Source organism: Lingula anatina, chromosome 6 (genome assembly GCF_051362555.1).
Source record: "Lingula anatina isolate TDL-2025a chromosome 6, LinAna3.0, whole genome shotgun sequence".
Classification (NCBI taxonomy): Eukaryota; Metazoa; Brachiopoda; class Lingulata; order Lingulida; family Lingulidae; genus Lingula; species Lingula anatina.
In genome coordinates this window covers 9,833,169-9,857,092 of record NC_141772.1, presented here as the reverse complement: position 1 = coordinate 9,857,092, position 23,924 = coordinate 9,833,169, and the positions used below count along the sequence as shown (strand labels likewise).

The following is a 23,924-nucleotide window of genomic DNA, read 5'->3' as shown; positions in this document are numbered from 1 at the left end:
CACTGTTCCATTCATTTATTTATCTCATTTTATTTATTATTATTATTTTTATTTATTTATTTTATTTATTTATTTATTTTTATTTATTTATTTTTTTTTTTGTGAAACAAACTAGTCTATATAGTTTTGGGATGTTAATAGATGCAAAATACAGATCTTTAGCAGTGTTCAATAAAGTACTAGAATGTGGTCTCTATTTGTCGTATGTGTAAGCTTTGTTTTTCAACTAAACTAGACTGCGGCACGACTTGATGTTAAATTGTACGCTGTAACACTGACCAGAGAATAATACACGTAGCTGTGCATCAGTTATCTCTAAAGCTAATCTACCTCGAAGCTTCTGATGTCAGTTCATTTCTATACTTCGGGCTTAAATTTTCTATTGTAAAGCACAAGAATTTCCTTAATTTGAGCATAAATTTTTTACACATTTTTGTGTAAACAAAAGATATAACAGAGCTTAAAAAAAGTTTCTTTTTTAAGCCTAAAACAAACTTTTATATGTATATAAAAGATATATAACTGTGTTTAAAACATCCATGGAAACAGACTCAAGAAGCAGACATTGTAAATTATCATCATGGGAGGTCATGACACCAGTCAACTTTGTTCTTCAACATGTTTACCGCACACAGTGGGCTCATGCATGACTGCGAATAAATCTAGCTCAATTAAACACCAAGGTAGACTTTTCTATTTGCTGTTCAATTAAATTTTGTGCCAAATATAGGCGGTAACCATAATTTGACGCCCTAACTGACCTTCTGGATGTTTCGGGATGTCCAAGTTTTCTCTCTATTATCGGAATAGTTCTCAAACATTCTATGTCATTTTATTGTTCATCTTACAAGGTGAAGTCTTGATTTATTCAATATAAAAAATGTGATTATTAAATAATTATACATATTAAAGATGAAAATTCAATGCCAAGCTTTACTCCTTGAATGAAAATGTAAGAACATATTCTGCTTTTCTTAAATTTTGGATTAACATGGCACTTGTTTAAACAACAAAACTTGTTTAAAAACTCATATTCACAGATATATTTTTTTAAAAATCCATGAGAATGAAGTAAAACAAAAACAATCAAAAGTCAGCTTTAAATTATTTGCTCTTTTACTCAATTGCACTTGCTATAATTTATAAACACATTAAAAATATTAAAAATCCAATTTGACACATTTAATTAATTAAAGAGCCACAGATGGAAGAGTAATATCTTTGTGTGATAAGTAAGGATCCAAAAATATATTCTGTCTCTGGAATTTACCTTGCAAACTTTTAAACCAGAAATTAATCGTTTGTTCACTGTTCACACTGTGGGGAATGCTGAAAGAATACAAAGTATGATCCACAAGCTCTTTCTTAGCTGATATGGCACCGTCAGTGTTCATCTTACAGGTCACCTGATAGTTCACTAGAGGTGTATAACCCAGACAGTTATCAGCGTCAGGGGAAGGTGGGTGGTACCAGTATGAGAACGGGTACCCCAAAAGAACCCCAGATAATGTGGTCAAATTCCACTCAGCAGAGGTAGGAATTTCCACCACATCAAATTCCCTGCTCAGCTGAATATGGGTAATAATTCCACCCACTTGCTCCGTAATGTCCGTAATGTCGATTTTCACCACGGGTCGTCCAACTTCCTTGGATACGTCCACAACAGTAACCGGGCTGCCACCATTCAGTACGCTGTTTAACCAGTCAACAGTGGAATTTCTATCGAAAATGAATACATCTGGTACAAAATCGTCCATACTGTTCATTTCTTCCGGTGGATTAAATACTAAAACTTGAAGCTTGTGTTGAGTTAGTCCCGAGTCCCTTAATTCCTTGAGAAGGTTCGTCATTTCAGCAGCTGTTATTGCCCAATAGTCAAAGAGAAATGATGGTTTTATCCCTACATCTACAGCCAATATATCCATTGAGATACTTGCTACTAATTTTGGTCGTAATCTTTGTTTCTTCGATATGTATTTGTTCAATGTTTTGGTCCATTCCATCTTGACATTTTCGCACCAGGGCGCTGACATCTTGTTAAGTAACGGAGTAATTAGTCCAGCAAATGAAAATTTTAGAAAAGTATTATTCAGAAAATAATCCAGATAACTAAAATGAATTTTTTGACAAATAATAAATATCAACACATAATGGTGCATTTTTTAGACTAATGAATATTTATGAGATGTGGAAGTATTACAAATGCGGAGTTAATATCACGTGATACAGGCCCTTAGCAGAGTGTACACATTCTTCTCGGCGAGTGGTCTGAAAATGTTTATTTCTCTTTTTAGCCTTCGTACAGGCTGGTCCTGAACAAGGTGAGCACTACACAGCATTCTAGTGTCATTTATGAAGAATTGGCTGGTATTAATTAATATATTAGCAAATACTGGTATCGAAGTAACTGCGAGCAAAACTTGAGCAAAACAGACTAATTTCCAGGACAGTACGAGTACAGTGACAGTAAGACACGGGAGGGACTTATATTACATTTATTTATTTATTTGGGATTCAAATTTGTCGCCAAAATAAACATTGTGTCTGTCACTTCAGTTAAAGATTTAAGGTATCACTTATTTGGCTCTCTGGTAGATTTTAACGAGACTGGCCGTCCACACATAAGTAAACAAGATGGGGATGCCAGACCTGAGTGCAATCTTCGATATTCTGGACCCCATAGGCAATGGCTACCTAGTCCTGGAGCAGATAAGGCAGTTTCATCAGACACTCAACTTTACTCCTATATCCAAGCAGCATGTACAGGCAGCCATTTTAGAGGTATGTGCCTTATAAAATACACAAATTGAGTGTCTAAAATTATTTTATCTGCAACATCTTTCAATACTGATTATTATATTTTTGACACTGACTGGAGATAGAGATGGAGTCAGGATGGAGTATCATAATCACAGGCATGATTCTATATCTCATAAGTGTCAAAGCAAATAGTACAATATTTTACAAAGAGCTATTACAAGGAATACTTTGCTTAGGTTTTATATATTTAAATTTTAATCTCTAGATATGTCAAAGCAAGGATGACAAGGTATACAAGGAGTACTTTGCCCAGGTGTTAAGAGAGCTAGACAGGAGACGACAGGTGGAGGAACACGCACACTGGGAGTTTGAACTCTTGGACTGCAACGGCAATAACAGGATATCTCTGAAAGATGCTCTCTTCTTGTTCAAAGTCACACACGGGGAGAAGTTTTCTCTGCATACTTGGAAGCAGTTCTTAGCATCAAGGTGAGTTTGTTCTGTCGTCTGTCTTAGGGAATTCAATATGGGGTACAAAACTTTACCTCTCCTTTAAGTGAATGAAAAAGAACTTTTTTTTTTTGCATTGAGTTACTAAAGGACCAATACACATCTCTGAGCTTGAAAAAATCGTAATTGGTTTTAGTTTAGTGCACTGTAATTAAGTAATCAACCAAGAAACTTTTCTAAGCCTGCGTTGTGTGTTTGTGTTTAAATAATTACAAGTAGTAATTCTTTGCTCAGTTAAAAGTTTAAGCTAAATTAATTTAAAGAGATAAAAAACTTTTTTGTTTTGTTCATACATAGGTCCACATCTCAGCACAAGGATGTGTGTTTTGATGAGATCAAGATGTGGCTGTGTAACCGGCCCTCTGGAGAACCCTGTACCAGTAATGAGTACCAGTCCGCGGAGGAGGAGCTGGAACAGCGACAGAGGGAGGAGGACAGGGCCGAGTTTGAGAATACTAAGAAACTAGGGGTGAGAGAATGGGATCACTCAAATGCTTGTGAATTAGACTGAGTTTTATTTTACAAGTACTAGTAGGTCATTTCATTTAATTTTTTTGATTTCATGTATTAGGCAGTAACAAATACTGACAGTAACAAAATTGACAAGTGACTGAAAGTTGTATTGGTATTTAGTTTCTGTGATCCAATTTCTCTTTAATGTACGTAGATATGCACACACACACACATACACACACACTTGCTTGCACCCAAACACAGACTTTTATCCCAACACATGCATTCATATTTTATTTCTCATTTCAACAGCACGTTTCAATTGTCGTTTTAGGAAGATGAATACAGTCTTGCAACAGAAGCCAGAGAACGTGAAAATTACAGGGAGCAAACACTCAAACAAGCCAGAAGAAAGCTGAACAAGTAAGGAATAACATACAAGTCTTGTGTAGTGAATATAATGTTACTCACATTTGATGGTATATATTATGAGATGGCTGAAGATCTAGAAAAATAAACAGTTTAAAATATGGATTTTAAAGTTTGGCATGAAAATGTTTTACTTTGACATTTGATGTATCAGTGAAATGTCTTCAAAAGCACTGTTGCTTGACTTACAACTCAAAGTGGACAAAATGTCCCATTTTAGGGAAGTGCACCTTGTTCTGAAATTAGGTCATTGTCTTTAATAAAAAAAACGTTTATATTGCCCAATTTTTACATGTGGGCTTCCTTTTCTGGAGAAGGATAAAAACATTAAACTCTAATATAAAACTTCAGTGTCCTGTTTTATATTTAATTTATTGAATGTGGTCTACACCAGATGGCAGAAGGAGGGACTGAAAGGTCTCCTCCATGACGACGGCCTTGATCGCTATGACGATGAGGGACCCCAGAGGGAACGGCACAGTGTCAGCATTAATGAGCTACTGGACGCCCTGGACTACAAGTATGACCGCCTCAGAGACATGCTGTTCTGGACCATGCTTAAAATGCACATTGGTAAGCAGTTAGTCATATACTACATGCCAAGGATGTATTGCCTTGTATTTTTATATTGATTGTGTTGGTATGTAGAACATCGGGTGTAAGAGTACATTATTGTTTTATATGTTTGATTGCTTTTGCGTGGGATCAGGCTCCATTGCCACCAAAGACCACAGCATAATTCAGTTGAAAGTTGGCTGCAGCTTGTAATTATAATTTTCAAAGTTAAAAGCTTTTTTTTTCACAACTTTTTTCTCAACAAAAGTACTATAACGTAAACACTCATATTTATTTGAAAACAACTTTTCTCAGGCGATGCCTTGTGGTCCTCCATGTCAGAGAGTGAGCATTTGGAGCAGTTCCAGCACCTGAAGGTGCGTGAGAAACAGCTGCGCAAAGATAACCAATTAGAAGCCATGGCTCATCAGCTGCATGGTGGACAAACTACCCAGGATGCAACACTTCTGATGATGATGGGAGAGACTGATAGGTAGAAAAATAATACAAGATTACTCAGAAGAAATTTTTTGAATAAAGGAGTCTTTAGAAAGAAGTGCATAGATGCTGTGTTTATTTTTAAAAAGTCACTTGAAAATAGCATAGTTTTGCTCTGGTTTCTTTTCCACGTGAAGTAGAGCAAGAATGGACATTACTGGTATTGAATAAAGCAAAATAAATAGACTTTCACACTGAAAATAAATTTACTTATTTACTGCATTTTGTATTTTAGATAATCCATTTCAACAATTTTTAAAGAAAATCAAAATTGATTTTGGAAGCACTGTGTGATTGAAGTATTTCCAATTTCAGTAAACATGCAGCTCATGTGGTGGAAATAGATAGGAGGAGAATGGACCTGGTGGCAGAGGGAAAACTGCAGGATCAGATCCATGAAATATTGGAGAGAGAATACAGGCAATCCCTAGAGGGTGAGAGATATGGCTTTTTAGATTTAGAAAGAAAAAAACATATGTTAATTATATTAATTTATATGGCTGAAAATCTGCATTTGTAATTATTTTCTGTTTAAAAAACTATATTTAGTCCTTTATTTGTATAATTTCATGGATATTTTTAGGTTTTTACTAGACTAGTCATATTCTATAGGTATAGAGGTTTTTAAAGTTAGATAATTATTTAATTTCCTGCATACAGCCTCTTAAAGTAAAGTGAAACAAATTACTTTAAATAAATTGTTGAAACAAATTTTTTTAGAAACACTTTAATTTCCTGTACCCAGTGACATTAAAAAGCATCAGGTATTATCTTGGAATCACTTGTTTCTTCTCAGTTGGTCCCACAACCAGTGCTCATCTCCTCGTCTCCCTCCACGCTCGCTACACCGAGGAGAGAGAACACCTGCTGGAGCTGGCCAAGCCTAACAAAGATGGCCACATCTCGTCCAGTGCTCTGCTGCTAGAGTATTGTAAGCTGTTACGTCAGCACACGATACTGGGAGAGGAAGAACCCTGGGTCACTTCAGCGCTGGCCGTGGGTCTGGCTGAGAGAAAACAACAGGCTGACGCTGAGAACGGGTAAAATTCCCCTCTGCAATTTTATTGAATTTAATCGCAATTTGTTATTTAATTGCATGGCTAAAAATAATGTTGGTCTGGATGAGAGAAAACAACATGCTGAAGCTGAAAACATGTGAAATTCCTTTCTGCAAATTGAATTGAATTTTCAGTCACAATTTGTTACTTATGTACATGTTTAAAAATAATTAATCAAAAAGTACATTGTATGCATTTATGTTAATAGCTCCATTGTTAGTACCATGTTTTTAGAATATAGTGACTGCATTCATCTGACTTTTTACTTAGTTTTAAAAAAAAATTCATTACAGATTTGATGTCGATCACTCCCGCCAGGAAGCGCTGGCTGATGAGAGGATAAAGCTAGGAAAGGGGCGCAAATCGCAGAAGGTCGCTGAGACTGGTGCTGACCCCTGGAAGGGGAGATCTCCCGGAGTGGTCGACCTCCAGGTGGAGACTGTGGCAGAGCTTTCTAAGAAGCACTTCAAGGAGAGAGAGGTAATGTGATAGGTATTTGAATGCCATAGTGTACTTTCTTTTTCTGACAGAATCAATATAAAGAACTTTGAAAAAGAATTTTCTGGCAAATTCCAAGAAAAGGTGTTTATTTACCTATGGTCTGTGCACAAATATGGTTTAAGGATACATACAAGCAAATGTTCTTTGGCTTACTTAATATAGGTTGTATTGACCTCGACATAATTGGACACAATTGGATAATTTAACAAACTAAAGGTGTTTAGAAAGAGAATTAAAAATAGATGTAGTAGATAAACTTGAGGTTTACTGTCTTTTTTCCCAAAGAAACATTGAGAAAGCAATAACATTGTGCTTTCGTAATTTGTGTCCAGATGATGCTTCAAATGCTACAAGGCAAGCAAGCAGAATCATACAAAATGGAAGCCAAGAAATTTTCTGCCATTGAGCGAAAGAAGAGGCTTACAATTCTGCGTAGTCAGCGTGATAGCTGGAGTCGGAGCACCGCTGAATATCGATCTTCCCAGCATGCTGTGCTCGTCAATATTCTACACGAAGGTAAGCTCGGTAACTTTACAGCAGATTTGATTACAATATTTGAAAAAAACATTACAGAATTTAGTAATCCTCAAGACAGTAATGAATCACTTTTTCATCATATTTAGTGACACTGTGTGTGTGTGTGTGTGTGTGTGTGTGTGTGTGTGTGTGTGTGTGTGTGTGTGTGTGTGTGTGTGTGTGTGTGTGTGTGTGTGTGTCAAATATAAATTAAGAAATGTAAATTTGATGAAATTGCTTGAAAGTGCCACATGTTTATGTAAAGTATGACTTCATTAATAAAAATGGTATTCCGACATCAAACATTATAATAAAAACATAAACTATCTGCACACTGAAGATTTTATTTTGTTCTGCTGCTAAATATTCACCCCCATAATCAATTTCTTCGTGTTGCAGGTGTCGCCATCTATCGAGAAGACACGAGAACTGAGCTGTCTGCCAGGAGAGATGATTTGGAAGACGAGGACAGGATGAATGGCATCCTCCTGGCGCGTCTGCAGTTGGAACAAGACGAAGAATTCTGGAGAATTATAGCGGAGATGCAACACAGGGTAGGGGGAAAGTCAAATTGTCATTCTTATTTCATTTAGAACCTGGTCATTTTGTTATTCTTTTTGTTTAAAATTCAGTTGGGATATACATTTTATGTATCATAATAATAATAAGAGACATCTTAGGTACATGTATGTCGAGACACTCAAGTTTTACTTAATACTCTTAAAGAATTGTATTGTATGCAGTTATAATTGATTTGAATGAAAACTTATTTTTGACCAACAAAGTATTCATTGTTCAAGTGAAACCACCGAGTGAAATGTTTACCAACTGCCCTAGGCTTTTAGTTAGTCTGAGAAAGGGGTGTAATAGTTCAGTATTTCTGTCAGTACCAATCCATCAAAAAAAAAAAAAAAATACAATTTGACTGAAACTACACAAAATTCTGGCATGTGCTCAGATTTGATATTTTTCTTCCACAGACCTCAGAAGAGATCAACAAAATGCGTAAACACGAGAGGAAGGCCCGCATAGAGGAGCACTACGACAACATCGCCACACTGGTTCTGGGGACCTTTGAGGCCAGTAAGGAGGAGAAGGAGTACATTGCAGCCCTGGAGGAGAAATACGAGGCTCTCAGGGACAGACTGCTGGTGTTTGCCCTGAAGTTACAACATCAGGAGGAGTGGAAAGAGTGAGTGGATTTATTTTGTAATATATTTGACACTTTCTCAAAAGAACTTAGTTGAAAGTTGATTTAAAGACCCAATGCTTTGGGTATGCTTCAGAGAGAACAAAGTGAAAAGCTAAAAATGATGACCTTTGACTGAAACTTGGGCCAACATGTCTATTATATTTCAATACATTAACCCCCTCCAGTCCCCTCCATCCCCCAGCATATACTATGAAGACTTGTGAAAATGATGATTAAAATGGATGACCCCTTTGTCCCCAAGTCAAGAATAATTGTTATAACATATTAGATCTGTTGAGACTCAAGGCTGTGTTTTTCTTTCTTTGCCTCAGGTTTACCACAGAAGACAAGACGAGGTTGTTGGTCAAACACAGGCAGGAGGAGAAGAGACTGAGACAAGAGGGGAAAGTGGACGACATGGCTGCATTCCTGGGACAGGCAGCTAGGGTGGGTACAAACCCTCAGGAATTACCTGCAGCTGTTGTGTAATAAGATGAGCCCCAGTTCTTGGGTTAATTTTTAAGATAAATACTACAATTCTAGACTGTTAAGATTATAAGGTGTTTTATAATAAGATGAAATTTAAAAATATGATGTTGTTTCTCTAGGGTGGTTTTTTAAAAAGGCCTAAGAATGTCCTGATTCATATACAGTTTGACATGTCTCCTGCCCATTACATTAAATTGGTCTCACACAAAGAATAAATGACTGATAAAAATGAATTTAGAATCTTAAGATTTGACTTAGTGAGATATAGCCATTATATTTATCATACACAGGAGTTGAAACTGAGGGCTCTGCTGGGAGAGAGCCGGGAAGAGTTTGCCAGCAGACTGGAGACGCAGTTTGAAGAGTATGAGAAAAGAGTCTTGCAGGGGCTTCCAGAGCCTGATGAAGAACCTGGTATGTAATATATACATCATTAGGATGCACTAGCTTGTTTCTTCAGCATCCATATCTGTTGTACCTTGAAAGGAACAAGAGAATGACTTCTGCAGGAACAAGCGAATGACTTCTGTTTATATATATATATATATATATATATATATATATATATATATATATAACACACACACACACACACACACACACACACACACACACACACACACACACACACACACACACACACACACACACACACACACACACACACACACACACACACACACACACACACACACACACATATCCTGGTATGTACATATATCATAATGATAACTTGCATCTGCAGCATCCATATCTGCTGTACCCAGAAAAATTCTGTATGATCACAATGACTTCTATTTCTAAATAAAGAGCCTGGTATGTGGAGTACATCATTAGTATACCCTGTACATTTGGCAGTGCATCAGCATCATTCATATCTGTAATACCTTCATCAATTCCAAGAGATTACAGTGAGTACTATTGCTAAATAGATAGCCTTGAATATAAATAATTACATTGAAATTATTTATTCAATTGGTTCTGCTATATTTTCAGATGAAGAACCAGAGGCCGAATCCAAAGTGTCCAATCCCCTTGCTGAGTTACAGCAAAGGTTCTTCAACGAGCAGCATGCCCTCATACATTGGCTGAGGGCAGACGGACAGAATCTGTCCCTGAGGCGCCGTCTGCTTCATCTCCTGAGCCTGAAAAGAGAGACATATTTGATCAAAAAAGAGGATGATTTCCGCAGATCAGCACTGGTGTTAGGACTGGTGGAGAGGAGTCAGGAAGCAAGAGAAAAGAGGTAAGAAACTTTGAAAAAATAATTTCTTTTTTCTATTAAAGTCTGGTAAAGTTCTGTTTTCTGTTAAAGTTTGTTAAAGTCAAATTTTGTAATGAACAGAGCTTCTTTATACATATCAATTGTCGTAAAGTTTAAAATATTGATTCCAATTTGCCATTTTATTTTATTATTACTTTCCCAGAAATCTAAGAAAGAGCAAAACATCTTTCATCTTAGTGAATTGGAGAATGTTCTGTGAGTACATAAATGCCATCTTTGACTAATGTGAACATAACTTTCTCTACCAGACATAAGTCTGACCGAGAGAGACAGCAGCATTTGGCCAGGCTTAGGGTGGAAAACAGGCAGATTATCATTGACCGAGGAGAAAAAATTGCCAAGGAGCTAGATGACCATGTTAGGCCTGATAAAAGTAAGCCAATCATTCTTAAGAATCTTCTGCTTGTGATTGGAGATTGTAAATATGACTAGTGGGCAGAAATGAAAAATTAATTTTTTTTATGCTCACTAGCTGTTACAAATCCTTACAAATAAAAGAGGTAATTTGAAGATCCCTAGAAGCAAGTTCTCTCTCTCTCTCTCTCTCTCTCTCTCTCTCTCTCTCTCTCTCTCTCTCTCTCTCTCTCTCTCTCTCTCTCTCTCCCCCCCCCCCTTGAGGAAGTTTTGCATTTTTCACTTAAATTGTCACACATCCATCTGAGTATGAATATACCTAAAATTCCAGATGATCTCCAAGCCATGCAGGCAGCCTATATGATGGAAATGGACAAGAAGCATTCAGAAGAACGTGAGATTCTTCTCAAGATTCTGATGGACCCTGGTCTTGCCGACCTGCTGGAGGTGGCGGACACCATGCCAGATGATGAGAAACAGAAGCGCCTCACAGAACTGCAGGGCAAGAAGAGACGTCTTGATCTAAACAGTTTATGTGAGCAAAGTTTGCTTTTATCTGATTAGGCTTCTTACTCAATCTATGTTCAACTACTTGTTTTGTTAATTGTAACCAAGGATGTGAACAAAACTTATCATGAATAAGCAAAATTCAATACTAATTGTTGCTTAGGTATGTATCATGACAAATTATTTCTCATGGCTAATCTAGCATCATATTCTGCTGACTTATGTAGCATCTTTCAGTTTTTACTACTGTTCATAAAAGTCAATATAAAAAAATGTTTAAGAGAATGTGGTTAATTTTTCCTTGATTAGAAAGTGGTTCAAAATGTGCCCATTCTCATTAAAACTTTTGCGTTTACCAGAGGATGTAAAGAAATTGTCAGATTCACTTTTTTAGATTATTGACACTGCAAAATTACAACTGTACAGTTACTCCTTTCTTTATTGTAAATTATAATGGTGATCTCATATTTACAGCTGACAGAGAGGAACACGTGTGTGTACTGGAGGAGGCAGCCGCCCTGAGGTCAGTGATAAAGAGGCGCTACCTACAGGAGCAGACGACAACCGGAGGAGAGGTCGGCCATGATGAAGTCACCAGACGTCTGCTGGCGGAACTGCAGGATGAGCAGGATAGAGAGAGCGCCACAGTGCTGTATTCACTGACACAGAAGGTAGACGGAAAACTTGTAATCTGATGCTATATCTTTCCTGAATTACTTAATTGACATCTTTGATTTCGTTATTAAGATAGATGCAGTCATGTTGAAGAAAATGAAAAATTTATCATATATTTACACAGAAAATATATGATTTTTAAGTAGTGACTGAGTAAGATTGAACAGGATAATGATTCAACTTTTTGTTTCAGATTTCATCAAAAAGTTTTTTTTAATAGCCTTGATAAATTTATATCTAAAGACTGTTGCCAACAGGTATTTGAGAAAGATTAACAAAATTATAAATTTTTAAATTTGTCTATTTTTAAGCAGAAAAAAAGGTTTAAGTTTTGTTTGCATTACCTTGATATGCAAATAAAACATAATTGAAGTCACATATGGACATAATAAAACACAGCAAAAACAACTTTCACTATTCAGGATGCAGATGACCTTGAGATAGGTCACAGGTTAGAGATCAGGGCACGCCACCAGGGGGCAGCAGAGAATGTCTTCCTCGTGTTGACTAGGTATGAAGGAACATCTCCAGATGATGAATTGCTCAAGGTACGTTGATGTTATTTATTCACTGTAAAATAATGAAAATTCTGTCAAATGGAAAATATTGGAGTAAAAAGATGGTGAATCACTTAAAAAGATATGACATGTATGATAATTAATACTTTTTAATCTGCTTTATGTAATTGAAGAATCAATCAAATGAAAAAATACTTCATAATTAAAATGCTGTAATTGTGTGGGAGAGCAATGTTCATATCAATTTGGTCGTCCTTTTATCTTGAAAGGAGCTCCTATCAATTCCTACTGTACGTATAGGAAGTTCATAAAATGTGTGGTGATATTTTATATCCAGGCAATAGAGGACAAGTATGACACCCTGAGAGACAAACTCCTGATGGAACTCCTCATGAAGCAGATGGGAGAGGCGGAGTGGGCCAGCCTCAGCGAGAAGGAACGACAGCGCAGGCTCATGCAACTGAAACTACAGGAGAAGAAGTTGCGGAGAGAAGGTGACTTTTGTTGTTGATTGAGATTATTATGAAATCATTTAAGTTCAAGTATGTGCCAATTCTAAAAGCACAAGGATATTTTATAAATTTAAGAGGGATTTTTAAAAGGCATGAAAAAAATAAAACGTAGTTTTTTGATTTACAAGCTCATCACTAGAATGTATCAATGTATATTGGTAGACATCAGTCATAATGAATCATAACATTGTGATAAATTGAAAATTTTTCGTTTTTTCATAGGCAAAGAAGATGAACTGCAAAAATTATTTGGTGACCTTCTCCAACAAGAAGAAAACCTGCGTAAGCTGATGGGAGATAACAAGGCGGAGTATGACAGGAAACTCCGGGAGAGATTGGCCAGGAGACAGAAGAGGATTGAACAAGGTGGGGGTGGCGTGAATACCAGTGGACTGTGTTCTATGTCTGCATGTTTTTTTTTAATCTTTCATTTATGCATTTGCATAATTAGAAATAAATGTGTGAATACCAATGTATTTGCTCTGCTTGTTCTTTTTGCTCTATTTTTTTTAACTTTCAACTGTTTATTGCCATATTTAGAAATGAATGGTATTGACTTAAAATAAGGACACAATTAAGCACACCAGATATATTTTTTCTGCGTAAGTATTTGACATAAAAAAGTTATTACTGTGTGTTCTTTTTTATATTTAATATTGCAGTTATAAATGTAACAAGCTTACTGAGAAAAAAGAATGTTAGTATTCTATTACAGCAATGTTTTTTTCAGGTTTGGATCCTGATGAGGATGAGGATGGAGATGGTCTAGATGAGGAGGAGAGTGGACAGGGTGACCCCCTCAGTGACCTGAACAGCAGAATGGAGGAGGAAAAGAGGGCGCTACTGGCAAGACTCCACGGTGAGGATCTCTAACGCTATATACCGTGTGATGCCATTATTACATCTCATAGAGCATCTCTGACTTATTTTCTATCTAGCTAACAGCAGAGACACTTTATCTTAAATAAACTGGGGGCATCTTTGTGATTTTTTGAAACACCTAGCCCGGCTTAGTGGTTATTTGATAGTAAAGGCTAATGCTCTGTTTAATTTGAATACAATGGAAGTCTTTGTGATAATTCTATTTGAGTGTAACAGTCAACTACAATTATTACAAGATGGGGCAATGTTCTGATTTATAAGTGGTTTCAGCTGTTACAATTTCTAAGTGCAGTTCGTTTTAACAGTCACTGTGAAAGCTCCTGCTCTGTCATAACTTCATTTCAGCAGGTCTTCCTGAATAATAATCAATACAACTGCTGCTTTCAGGTCTGAATGATGAATACCTGAGTGAGCGTGAGAGGCAGGCAGAGCTGGTGAGACTGAGGAGAGAGGCAAAGAGAGCTGGGAAAGAGGAGAATTTCCAGAATGCTGCTCTCCTGATAGGTCTGGCTGAGAGAAACCAGGCTACTTTAGCTGAGAGGTGAGAGAATATACAGGATGTCACATCAGGGGATGAAGTAGAGTTTTGTAATGTGGGACTCTTAGAACACTTTCTGGATTTTGCTACTCAGATGTATGAAGTGGTTGGTGACACAGAAATTGAATGGCTTTACTGTAAAAAAAAAGAAGCTCTACTGTGTATTGACAGTCCGTGAAATTTAAACAACATTTTATTGCTTGCTAAATTAAGTAACACATAATATTATAGTTAATTTATTAGTGATCTTCTTATTATTATATAATTATATTATTTTTATAACTGTTATTTCATTTCAGGCTGAAAAATGATCGCCAGAGACAAGAGCAACTTGCCAGAGAGCGTCTTGAAGCTCTGAGGAGACGGAGAGCACAGGGAAAGCTAGGAGAGGATGACTCTGAGGATAAAAGTATGTCTTGCAATAGTCAGTCTTTGAAGAGCTTGTACCAACTCCCCCAAAAATCTGACTTGGAAGATGTTTATGATAATAAGCACTTAGGCATTTAAACTCTTTTTATGTTTATTTTTTAAAAATGTTTTTCCATTAGAACCTGTACAAAGGGATGGTCATAAATTAAAGTGAGGACATTCACATTTTTATAATAATATAACAGGACTGCTGAATAAACAAGTGAAAATGGGAGACATTTTTTTTTAAAGAACAGGATTAATATCACAAGTTGGCACATGGAGATGGAAAATTTTAATCGTGTGTCTTTCAATGAAATTTAACAAGTTCTATGTAATTTACATATTTAAACTACTGGCTGTTGAATGATTATACATAATTTAGTAGATAATTTACTAAGCATTTTTTCTTTAATTATTTATTTTTTTCTCAGTCGTGACAGAGGGAGACAGGACAGTCCTCCAGGAAGCAGTGTTAAACCTTCTGGAAAAGAAACACGCCAAAGAGAGGGAGCAATTTCTGCAGATGATGGAGGACAAGACCAACCAGGAGCTACGTCTGCTGGCTGAGGCGAGCTCGGAGGAGGAGAGGAAGGAAAAACTGGCAGAGTTGATGAAAGAAAGGGAGGCACTGAGACCAGGTGATACTTTGTTGGTTGATTTAATTGATAAAAACTGAATCACTTTCCGGTTTGTTTCAATAAATGAATAAAAATAGAAGCAGACAGACAAGAGGTGTGCCAATATCTAAATGAGAGAAGTCTACATACCTACCTACACTAGTTGCCAGTGACTAGCAATTTAACAAGTCAGTCTTGCTTATTTATAAAATGCATTAGGGGTCAGGAAAAATATTTTTTCATTAAAATGTAAGACTCTGGAATTTTATTCCTTTAGTTTAGATCACATTGATAAATGTTAGTGTAATTAGTTTAATAAATGTCAAAATTATATTTTAATTTTGTTTTGTGCTTTAAAACACATTTTGTTGTTAACTGTCTTTAACCTCAACAATTTTTTTCCTTATTGCTTACAAACATGTCTTATTTCAGATGATAAAGATTCAAACTATAAAATTCTCCGTGATGGCACAATGGTAAAGATCGAGAGTAACAGGATATCTATAGGAAGAGAGAGCGGAGCAGGGCAGGTATCAGATGAAGAAGTTCACACCTCTCTCATGGCCGACCTCCAGGAACGACAAGACCAAGAAGCCAGCGACATCCTCACAAAGTTCTCTAACACTGTAAGACTGCTGAATATGTGGTTGTTGTAGTGGCAAAGTCATTGTATTAATTTGGTCATTTTGAATTGGTGATATTGACTGATGCAGTGTTTTCATTCCTGTGTGCTTTTTTCTTTTTAGCAGTAATGATAGGCTTAAACTTATTTTCATATATCATATAGTATTATTGTGAGTTTCCATTCTTTTGTCTTTGAGTCAGTAGACTAAAACTATCGGTTTTTTTATGTCTAGATTAGTTGCCAATAATGATTTGTTTTAGATCTAGCTGAAATGAATTTCATAATGTTTTATTTTATTTAATGCTATTTCACCACTTTGATGAGAAATGTTATATAATGGCTTTACCTGATTCCCCAGTCACATATATATGTAGACACAGGTACAAGAGCATTGATTGTGGCATTCAATCATTTCAGAGTGATGCTGACTTGGTCACAATGCAGGAGTCAATTGCGTTAGAGAAGAAGCAGGACAAAGGCGAGAACATTGCCAGGGTGTTGTTCCACAGTAAGGCAGGGGGAGGCAAGGCCAAGGAGTCCGACCTTCTTGAGGCTCTGGACGGCAAGTACGAAGAACTGAGGAATAAGTTACTGATGGAGGCCTTGGTACAACAGGTAAATGACTGGGATTGGGGTGTTACATTTGGTAGCTTTGAGGACATAATTATGGAAATTATCACAATAAATCACATTTTGATGAAGGATATTGTAACAACAAAGATATGTAATATGCTTTGCTAAGTTAAAGATGTTACTTGTGGCACTTTCAATGTTTTTAGTCACAGTTTTTTATCAGAAATTTATTGGAAATTTGTTTGGAAAGACTTACTTGTGGTAATATTCAAGTTAATATTTTTACTGCACACTCTTGGTTTTTTTTTTTTGTTTTGTTTTTTTTTTGTTTTTTTTTTATTCAGTAGAAATTATATGTTAATGTCAAAATGTTTTAATGAACAAATTATATAATTACAACAGGTGGGAGAAGCTGAGTGGAAAAACATGAGTGAGCAGGAACGTCAGAGAAGAATGATGCAACTTCGTCTGGAAGAAAGGAGACTGAGGAAAGAAGGGAAACTGGATGAGGCATCTGCGCTGTTGGGTGAGGAATATATTTGTTTTGAAGCAATTTTGTTGTTTTTGTTGCCTTGTATTTTTTTTTTTCTCAAATTAAAATGAAAAACATCTTCAATTTTTTTCGATACTCCTGCCATACCAATTTATAAAACTTTCTGTAAACATTTTCTGGCAAGGAACATTTAAATCATTTATGAATCATACCTTAAATGGACATTGTGTAGAGTATTAGGATTTATCAGGTATGTGATGAATTGATAGGCTTAGTCTACAATAATTCTATTTATAATTTAGAGTTAATTTAGAGTTAATTTTTAAATCCAAATTACTCTCTTTTAAAGGAGAAGCACTCAAGAACAAAGAGACACTGGAAAAGTTAATGGGAGACAGCAGGGCGGAACAGAAGCAGAAACTCAGAGAGAGGCTGGAGAGGAGGAGACAGAGGCTGGCAGATGGTAAGGGACATAATGCTATTGTTATAGTAATTAAATTTTGAAACAAAAGGAGGCTGGCAAATCAAAGACAGGGACTGGAAAGCAGTTTTGCCTGTCAGTTGAAACCTGTACTCTTATGAAAAAGAATTGGACTATACATGATCAGTGGTTAATGTGTGGTCATTTTTATAACTTTTTTTTTAATTTTCATTTTTTCTGCAGTTCAAGTGTTATTACTGAATGTTAATTTTCTTGGTCATGCAGGAATGTCAGAGGAAGAAGCCAAGAAGTTAGAACAGGAAGAAATAGCACAGGAAGAGGAGGAAGAGAAAAAGAGAAGAAATGTCCTTTTGGATCTAGAACACAGATATGATAAGGTAATCTTTACAATTGATATAAAAGTATCTGCATTTAATTGAATTATTAGCAATAATCTGATTTGTGCTATTCTTTTGCAAATTGCAGCATGTTATTAGAATAATAGAATTAATCGAACGAAGCATAATCTGTGATATAATTTAACATCACAGACTCTTGTTATTCAGAATGACATTCAAAATTATAATCATGTTAATGACATGATAATGGCATCAACAAACAAAAAAGACCTCAACTTCATTATTATTATTATCATTATTATTATTATTATTATTATTATTATTATTATTTATTTATTTTTTTTTTTGAAACCCTTTTGATTTTTATATAAATTATTTATATACATTATTTTATTCAGGAGAAAGAGGAGTTGCTGAACAGACTGCGTGGCATGGGGGATAAGAACTCTGCTGAGCGTGCTCGTCAGCTGGAGCTGGCCAGACTGAGGCGTGAAATGAGGAAGGCGAAGCAGGAGGAGCAATTTGATGCAGCGGCCATTGCACTGGGGCTGGCGGTGCAGGGAGAGAAAGCGTAAGTGTAGATCAATTATTACAGACTTGTGGAAATCAAAGTATTTGGATATTTGACCTTCTTATAGTTTATCTGTGCCAAAAAGATATTTTTTGGTAAATGATTTAATTATCATTTGCTCCATAACATGCAGAGTATAGTGACCAAAGATTAAAGAGGCGTCATTATAGGACTGAATTTTTATACAAATTTGCTTTGAAAAAAAAAATACATTAGTAGGTAATGCCGTCATTACCTGAATTGAGAATCAGACATAAAGCGATTAGATATTTCAGAGGGTTGTAGCCCACTGAATTAAAAAAAAAAAGCAGCTTCTAATTTCTCATTTTTCTTATGCAGGAAAGAGCAAGAGAGACTGAGACAAGAAAAGCTTGCCAAAGAAAGAATAGCTGCCAGGCGTAAGAAAGGGCAACAAAAAGGAGAGGAGACGACACCTGGACAGGAAGAGGAAGTGCCCCTGCCAGAGAATGAGAAGGACCCCATACTTATGCATGAGGCTGTTGTCAAGGAGATGGAGCTGAAGCATGCAAAAGAGAGGGAACTTTTGCTACAGGTATGTCTGGGCACCTGACCATTGAAAATAGAGAAGGTGAAACAATTGCAATCACTTTTATTGATTCTCTTCATACTACTTATTTTCAAGTTTTAAGTTAGAAAGTACTTTCATTATGTGTTAAGATCTAAAGGATTAGAAACTATGTTCTCAAGTGTATTGAGATGAGGTTCTTCATCAAAAGATTATTATAAGGACTATTTCTGTGATCTGAAGTTCTTTAACAAAAGACACCCACTTGTATCTTATCAAAATAAGATAAAGTTTTAATATAAATGGGTTTATTTATAGATGTTGCAAGACATCAATTCAGACCGTCGCCAAGAAGCAAAAGAAGCTTCAGAAGAGGACCGTCAAGACAAGCTGGAAGAGCTGCGAGAGCTGAGGCAGCAATGGCGAACAGGTGGCGCCACCAATCCAAATGACCAAATGGAGCTGTTCAGAGTAAGTCAAAGCTGTCCAACATGGAATATGAAAAAAAGACTGATGACAGTACTGCTCTGGTTTAATATTTGTTCTTGAAAAGGAAAGAAACAATACAGTGGCCAGATGTTACTGTTATCATTGATAGTATTTTTTCTTCTTGGACTTTGAATTCTTTATTTGTTTTTCTTTAAAGCATTTGAAAAAAATTCCAGTTGAACCCTTTTGAGTGTTTTCAGAATTTGAATAGAGTGTGTGTATAACAAAAAATGCAACAAAAATGCACAATTTTCATATCTTTAATTTCATATCACTGAAAAAGAAAATTTTAAAGGAGAGTATAAAAAACTTTTTTTATCTTGTGCTTCCTACAGGATGCTATCCCAGTGAGACTGGAAAGTAAGCTCGGTCAGCTAGCAGCGGAGGGCAAACCCAGCAGTGATGAAGATGGAGAGGTAGCCATGTTGGCTGACCTGCAGCAGAGACAGGATAGTGAAGCTACCAGTGTGATAGAGGAACTGTCTACCAAAGTATGTTTTATATATATATCCTTGTAGTTTTGCTGCTGCAACACTACTATGAATGCCAAAATTTCAAAGATCTGTTTTGTTGTAGTATACTGTTGTTAGAAGAATTGCACTTTAAACCTTAAAGTACCAAAAACATCAATTATCTTTGTTTGTTGAGGTAGACCAGTCTTCACATTGGACACTAAAAAAGTTCATATTTCCCTAAATTAGAGTTACAGTATTAATAATTCTATTCATATAAAGATCTTATACATAAAGATTTTTCTCTATATAACTCCAGAGTCCAGAGGCCATGAAGCAGATGAAGATGGTGCAGGCCATGGCCAGGCAGCAGCAGTGGAATGATAACCTAGCAACAGTGTTGCTAGGCGACAAGGGAGAACAGGAAGTGCTGCCATCTATTTCCTCAGGTGGCGCTGCAGTCATGTCAGAGGAGGAGAGAGAGCTGGTGCAAGCCCTGGAGAAGAAGTATGATGCCGTCAAGGATAAACTGCTTCTGGAGGTAAAATAAGTTTATTTTTTATGCACATATGACCAGTCATAGAATAGGGCATATATTAACATAAGTAACATACTAGTTGTGGAATTTAGGCTACAACATCATATATTATGCTATTTTGTAATATGTTCATGCTCTACGATTATAGTGTAAGCACATTGATTTCCAGTTGTGTTTTACTTCTTTTGCACTGACTTAAATATCATGTAGAGAACACATACAAAACTGCCTTTTGGTATATATTTATAAGCAACATTTATATTATAAATTTAAAGCTAAATTCATTAAGTATACTTCTCTACCAGTACCAGTATTTCACTTCAATATCATGTTATTCACATTTGTCATGAATATTTTCAGGGCCTGATGAAGCAGTACGGGGAGGCTGAATGGGCAAACCTGACGGAGCGTGAACGCCAGAGTAAACTAATGAAGATCAAGTTACAGGAGAGGAAACTGAGAATTCAGGGAAAGGAGGACGAGGCTCTGGCTCTCATTAACCAGCTGATGGAGGCAGAGAAAGGTAGCTTATAGGAATAAATTAGTTGAAGATATTTTCTTAGCATAGAATTAATAGCCTCTGTCTTAGGATTTTTGTTGTGCTTCTTTGTTGTGTTAAATTTCGAAGCAGCTTACCCTGAAATTCAGTGAAATGCTGTCTTCACATCTGTTATTTTTAGCATGTTCACATCTAAACAGCTTTAAAAGACATATTATACTTTAAATAATACCTCTCTCTCTCTCTCTCTCTCTCTCTCTCTCTCTCTCTCTCTCTCTCTCTCTCTCTCTCTCTCTCTCTCTCTCTCTCTCTCTCTCTCTCTCTCTCTCTCTGTGTGTGTGCGCATGCACGAATGAGGACTCTAACTCTTCATTTGAAATAAACTATTACAATAACATTATCTCTTTCATCCAGGGTTTCAAAAGAAGTATGGAGACTCCAAAGAAGAGCAAGAGAGAAAGTTTCGTGAGAGACTGGAGAGGAAGAGACAGCTGGTGGCACAGAGACAGGCGGAGGGTCTGGAGACAGACGACGCCACGTTGGAGGGGATTATAGAAGAGGAAGAGGCCAGGGAGGTGGAGGAGGAGAACAAGAAGAGAAAGGTACCACCTTGGCACCATTTGGCAAGAAATAGTCTTAAAATTTTATATACAGTTTTGTAAAATTGTTTTGGGGCTTGCAGTTTCTGTTGGTGATATCATCATATTGACTGGCATTTTTAATTCAGAATGAGGTAAAAAGAGTTAAAGGAATTTATTTATGTTATCTAAGATAAATGTATGATAATTATATTAGTCACAATATTACTTTTTTAATCAATTAAAATTTAAAATAGATCATTATCCTTCTTCATCACCCTTCATCATCATCTTCTGGCCAAAAGATTGGATAGGCTCATCGTTATGTGTTTTCTTCAGACAGTGTCCTACATCGTTTCACCCAGACTGCTGACCTGATTTTCTACATACAGCCCTGTCCATGTCGCCAGAGAAGGAGAAAAGATATCTCTTGAAAAGATATCGCTTCCCCTGTGGCACAATGGCACTGAGAAGTCAACTATTGTTTTCAATTCGCCTTTTTTTTCATTCTTGTAGAACATATTGAATGGTCTGCAGATGTCCCTGGAGGCAGAGAAGCAGGCTCTCTTGGCCTCTCTACGCAATCAAGACGATCGCTATGCAGCAGAGAAACAGAGACAGCTGGAACTGGCCAAGTTGAGGCGAGAGAAGAAGCGTCTGCAGCAGGAAGACAAACTGGATACTGCCACCATATTGATCAGCATGGCCAAGCAGCAGGAGAAGGATAGGGAGAAGAAGTGAGTTATCTGTAGCATTTTTTGTTGGGGGAGAGGGGGGAGTTTAATTTATAATTATATTTCATTTAGTGAAAATTTTGAAAAAGATAGCATGAAATTCTACATGGCCACCTATTCAAATTTTACTTCATGTTATATGCTGTGAATATGTTTCTATTTTTTCTGTTTTCTAAGAAGACTTAAAGACATATTTGAAAGATTCTTGTTATGAAACTTGAAAAAAAGTTTGTTTCACATTTAGATTTTAGCACATGTTGTATACCTGGTGTATATTTCAGCTTCGTGACAGAGAGAGATCGCCAGAAAGCTATAGCCAAACAGAGGCTGGAGGCCAGGAGGAAGAAAAAACAGGAAGAGAAGGCCGAGGAGGCGGAGAGAGACCGCAAACAGATCGAGGATAAACTGAAGCTGGAGGAAGCAGAAAACAAGATGAAGGATATGTTGGCTGAAGTCAGTGGGGGAGGTAGGTAGCCATGGTGACAGGTCACAATGAAGGGTCACATGACTCAATTGAAAATATCAGCCTATAGACTTTAAGATCAATGTAAAATAGGTCTTGTATGTTTTGATATTTTTCCATAAAACTAATTTTATATCCTCTAGTTTATTAAAACTTTAATAAGATAACATAGAAAACTATCATTTTGACTTAATAAGATAACATAGAAAACTATCATTTTGACTTGATAATGAATAATAATGTAACAAGTTTGTTGTATTGAAATACATATCTGTAATACATGTATTAGTTTAGTAGCTGCAAGTTTGTTTTTTTTGTTTTTTTTTTTTTTTGTTTTTTTTTTAACATGATAGCATTTTATTTATATAATATCACAATAGCCATTAATTTCTGTTAAATCAAGACCAGTTAAGGGTCTTGTGGCCATATTAGGGGGGAAACAGGTAGATCATTCTGTGGAATCTGTTTGAATTATGTGGTTTGTTTTGACTAACTGTCTGTGATTGACCTTGGTCCTATGTAGAAAATTTATTAGAGGCTATAGATTTAATGGTATATTGTTTTTTTTAACCTTGTGGACAGTGCTAACATCATGCATCAAAATATGTAGCCTTTCTCCCTCTGAATCCCACTGTGTTTTTCAAGTAGTCTCTTTCTGTCTGCTGAGAAACTACAACTGATATGACACAATATGATGTGATATCTTACTAAAAAAACATGCCCACTTTAACATTGGGCTTGTTAGTAATTCCTTTCTTTAAAAAAACTTACCCTTTTCTCAGTGCATGAACTGACTTGTTTATCTCTAATTCTCTGTATGTCACGATAGTTATTGAAGATCAAACTAAGTGTGTATGCAGAAAGTGTGCAATCATGTGGTTAACTTTGTTTTGATTTTCAGGAGAGATAATTAATTTTTAATATATTCAGAACCCATAAACCCACACATTGTTTTCTAAAATGAAAACTACTGATTTTGATCAGTCTCATTCATTATGACAACTGATTATTATCAAGACAAGTGTTTTAATAGACCCTAACAGCATAATAACCTATATTTCATAAGATTTCTAGTTAAAGCTAAAAATAATCTTAAACATTAGTTTGCTAATGTAAGGTAAGAGCATTGGATACCCCTTCTATCCATATAGGAAAGTTATTGTTAGTGGCATTTGCATTTAATTTTATTTCTTTCATTTCTGAATTGTAACCCAAGAGATGAAAAGGTTCATGTATATTGCTACAGAAAGGGAAAGCATAGTCAAACAGTCATAAATTAACAAGTTTAGCAGTAAAAGAACATTCATGAGTAATTAAATTCAGTGTCAATCACACATTTTGTT

General features: G+C 36.1%; 2 protein-coding genes across 2 annotated transcripts in view; one reads left to right on the top strand and one right to left on the bottom strand.

Moving 5' to 3' along the window:
* Nucleotides 1-1,093: 1,093 nt before the first annotated feature.
* LOC106172622 (UPF0739 protein C1orf74 homolog) lies at nt 1,094-2,078 on the bottom strand. The gene has a single exon (XM_013553410.2). It carries the CDS (start codon nt 2,031-2,033, stop codon nt 1,191-1,193), a length of 843 nt encoding a protein of 280 aa, XP_013408864.2. The 5' UTR covers nt 2,034-2,078; the 3' UTR covers nt 1,094-1,190.
* Nucleotides 2,079-2,214: 136 nt separating this feature from the next.
* The window catches only part of LOC106172619 (uncharacterized), a 38,565-nt gene continuing 16,855 nt past the window's right edge, over nt 2,215-23,924 (top strand). Inside the window, exons 1-40 of the mRNA XM_087014860.1 lie at nt 2,215-2,321; nt 2,596-2,781; nt 3,026-3,249; nt 3,568-3,739; nt 4,058-4,146; nt 4,547-4,725; nt 5,023-5,200; nt 5,521-5,639; nt 6,002-6,245; nt 6,557-6,743; nt 7,097-7,280; nt 7,680-7,834; nt 8,261-8,472; nt 8,805-8,919; nt 9,252-9,375; nt 9,958-10,207; nt 10,495-10,619; nt 10,932-11,135; nt 11,582-11,778; nt 12,205-12,330; nt 12,638-12,794; nt 13,035-13,178; nt 13,543-13,671; nt 14,082-14,235; nt 14,532-14,641; nt 15,075-15,281; nt 15,693-15,886; nt 16,303-16,500; nt 16,861-16,984; nt 17,301-17,414; nt 17,658-17,770; nt 18,130-18,302; nt 18,642-18,855; nt 19,147-19,299; nt 19,653-19,808; nt 20,089-20,310; nt 20,668-20,830; nt 21,221-21,408; nt 21,901-22,121; nt 22,400-22,584. Coding sequence (XP_086870986.1) covers nt 2,635-2,781; nt 3,026-3,249; nt 3,568-3,739; nt 4,058-4,146; nt 4,547-4,725; nt 5,023-5,200; nt 5,521-5,639; nt 6,002-6,245; nt 6,557-6,743; nt 7,097-7,280; nt 7,680-7,834; nt 8,261-8,472; nt 8,805-8,919; nt 9,252-9,375; nt 9,958-10,207; nt 10,495-10,619; nt 10,932-11,135; nt 11,582-11,778; nt 12,205-12,330; nt 12,638-12,794; nt 13,035-13,178; nt 13,543-13,671; nt 14,082-14,235; nt 14,532-14,641; nt 15,075-15,281; nt 15,693-15,886; nt 16,303-16,500; nt 16,861-16,984; nt 17,301-17,414; nt 17,658-17,770; nt 18,130-18,302; nt 18,642-18,855; nt 19,147-19,299; nt 19,653-19,808; nt 20,089-20,310; nt 20,668-20,830; nt 21,221-21,408; nt 21,901-22,121; nt 22,400-22,584 — 6,550 coding nt within the window. The 5' untranslated portion in view covers nt 2,215-2,321; nt 2,596-2,634. The remainder of the gene's footprint in view (nt 2,322-2,595; nt 2,782-3,025; nt 3,250-3,567; nt 3,740-4,057; nt 4,147-4,546; nt 4,726-5,022; nt 5,201-5,520; nt 5,640-6,001; nt 6,246-6,556; nt 6,744-7,096; nt 7,281-7,679; nt 7,835-8,260; nt 8,473-8,804; nt 8,920-9,251; nt 9,376-9,957; nt 10,208-10,494; nt 10,620-10,931; nt 11,136-11,581; nt 11,779-12,204; nt 12,331-12,637; nt 12,795-13,034; nt 13,179-13,542; nt 13,672-14,081; nt 14,236-14,531; nt 14,642-15,074; nt 15,282-15,692; nt 15,887-16,302; nt 16,501-16,860; nt 16,985-17,300; nt 17,415-17,657; nt 17,771-18,129; nt 18,303-18,641; nt 18,856-19,146; nt 19,300-19,652; nt 19,809-20,088; nt 20,311-20,667; nt 20,831-21,220; nt 21,409-21,900; nt 22,122-22,399; nt 22,585-23,924) is intronic.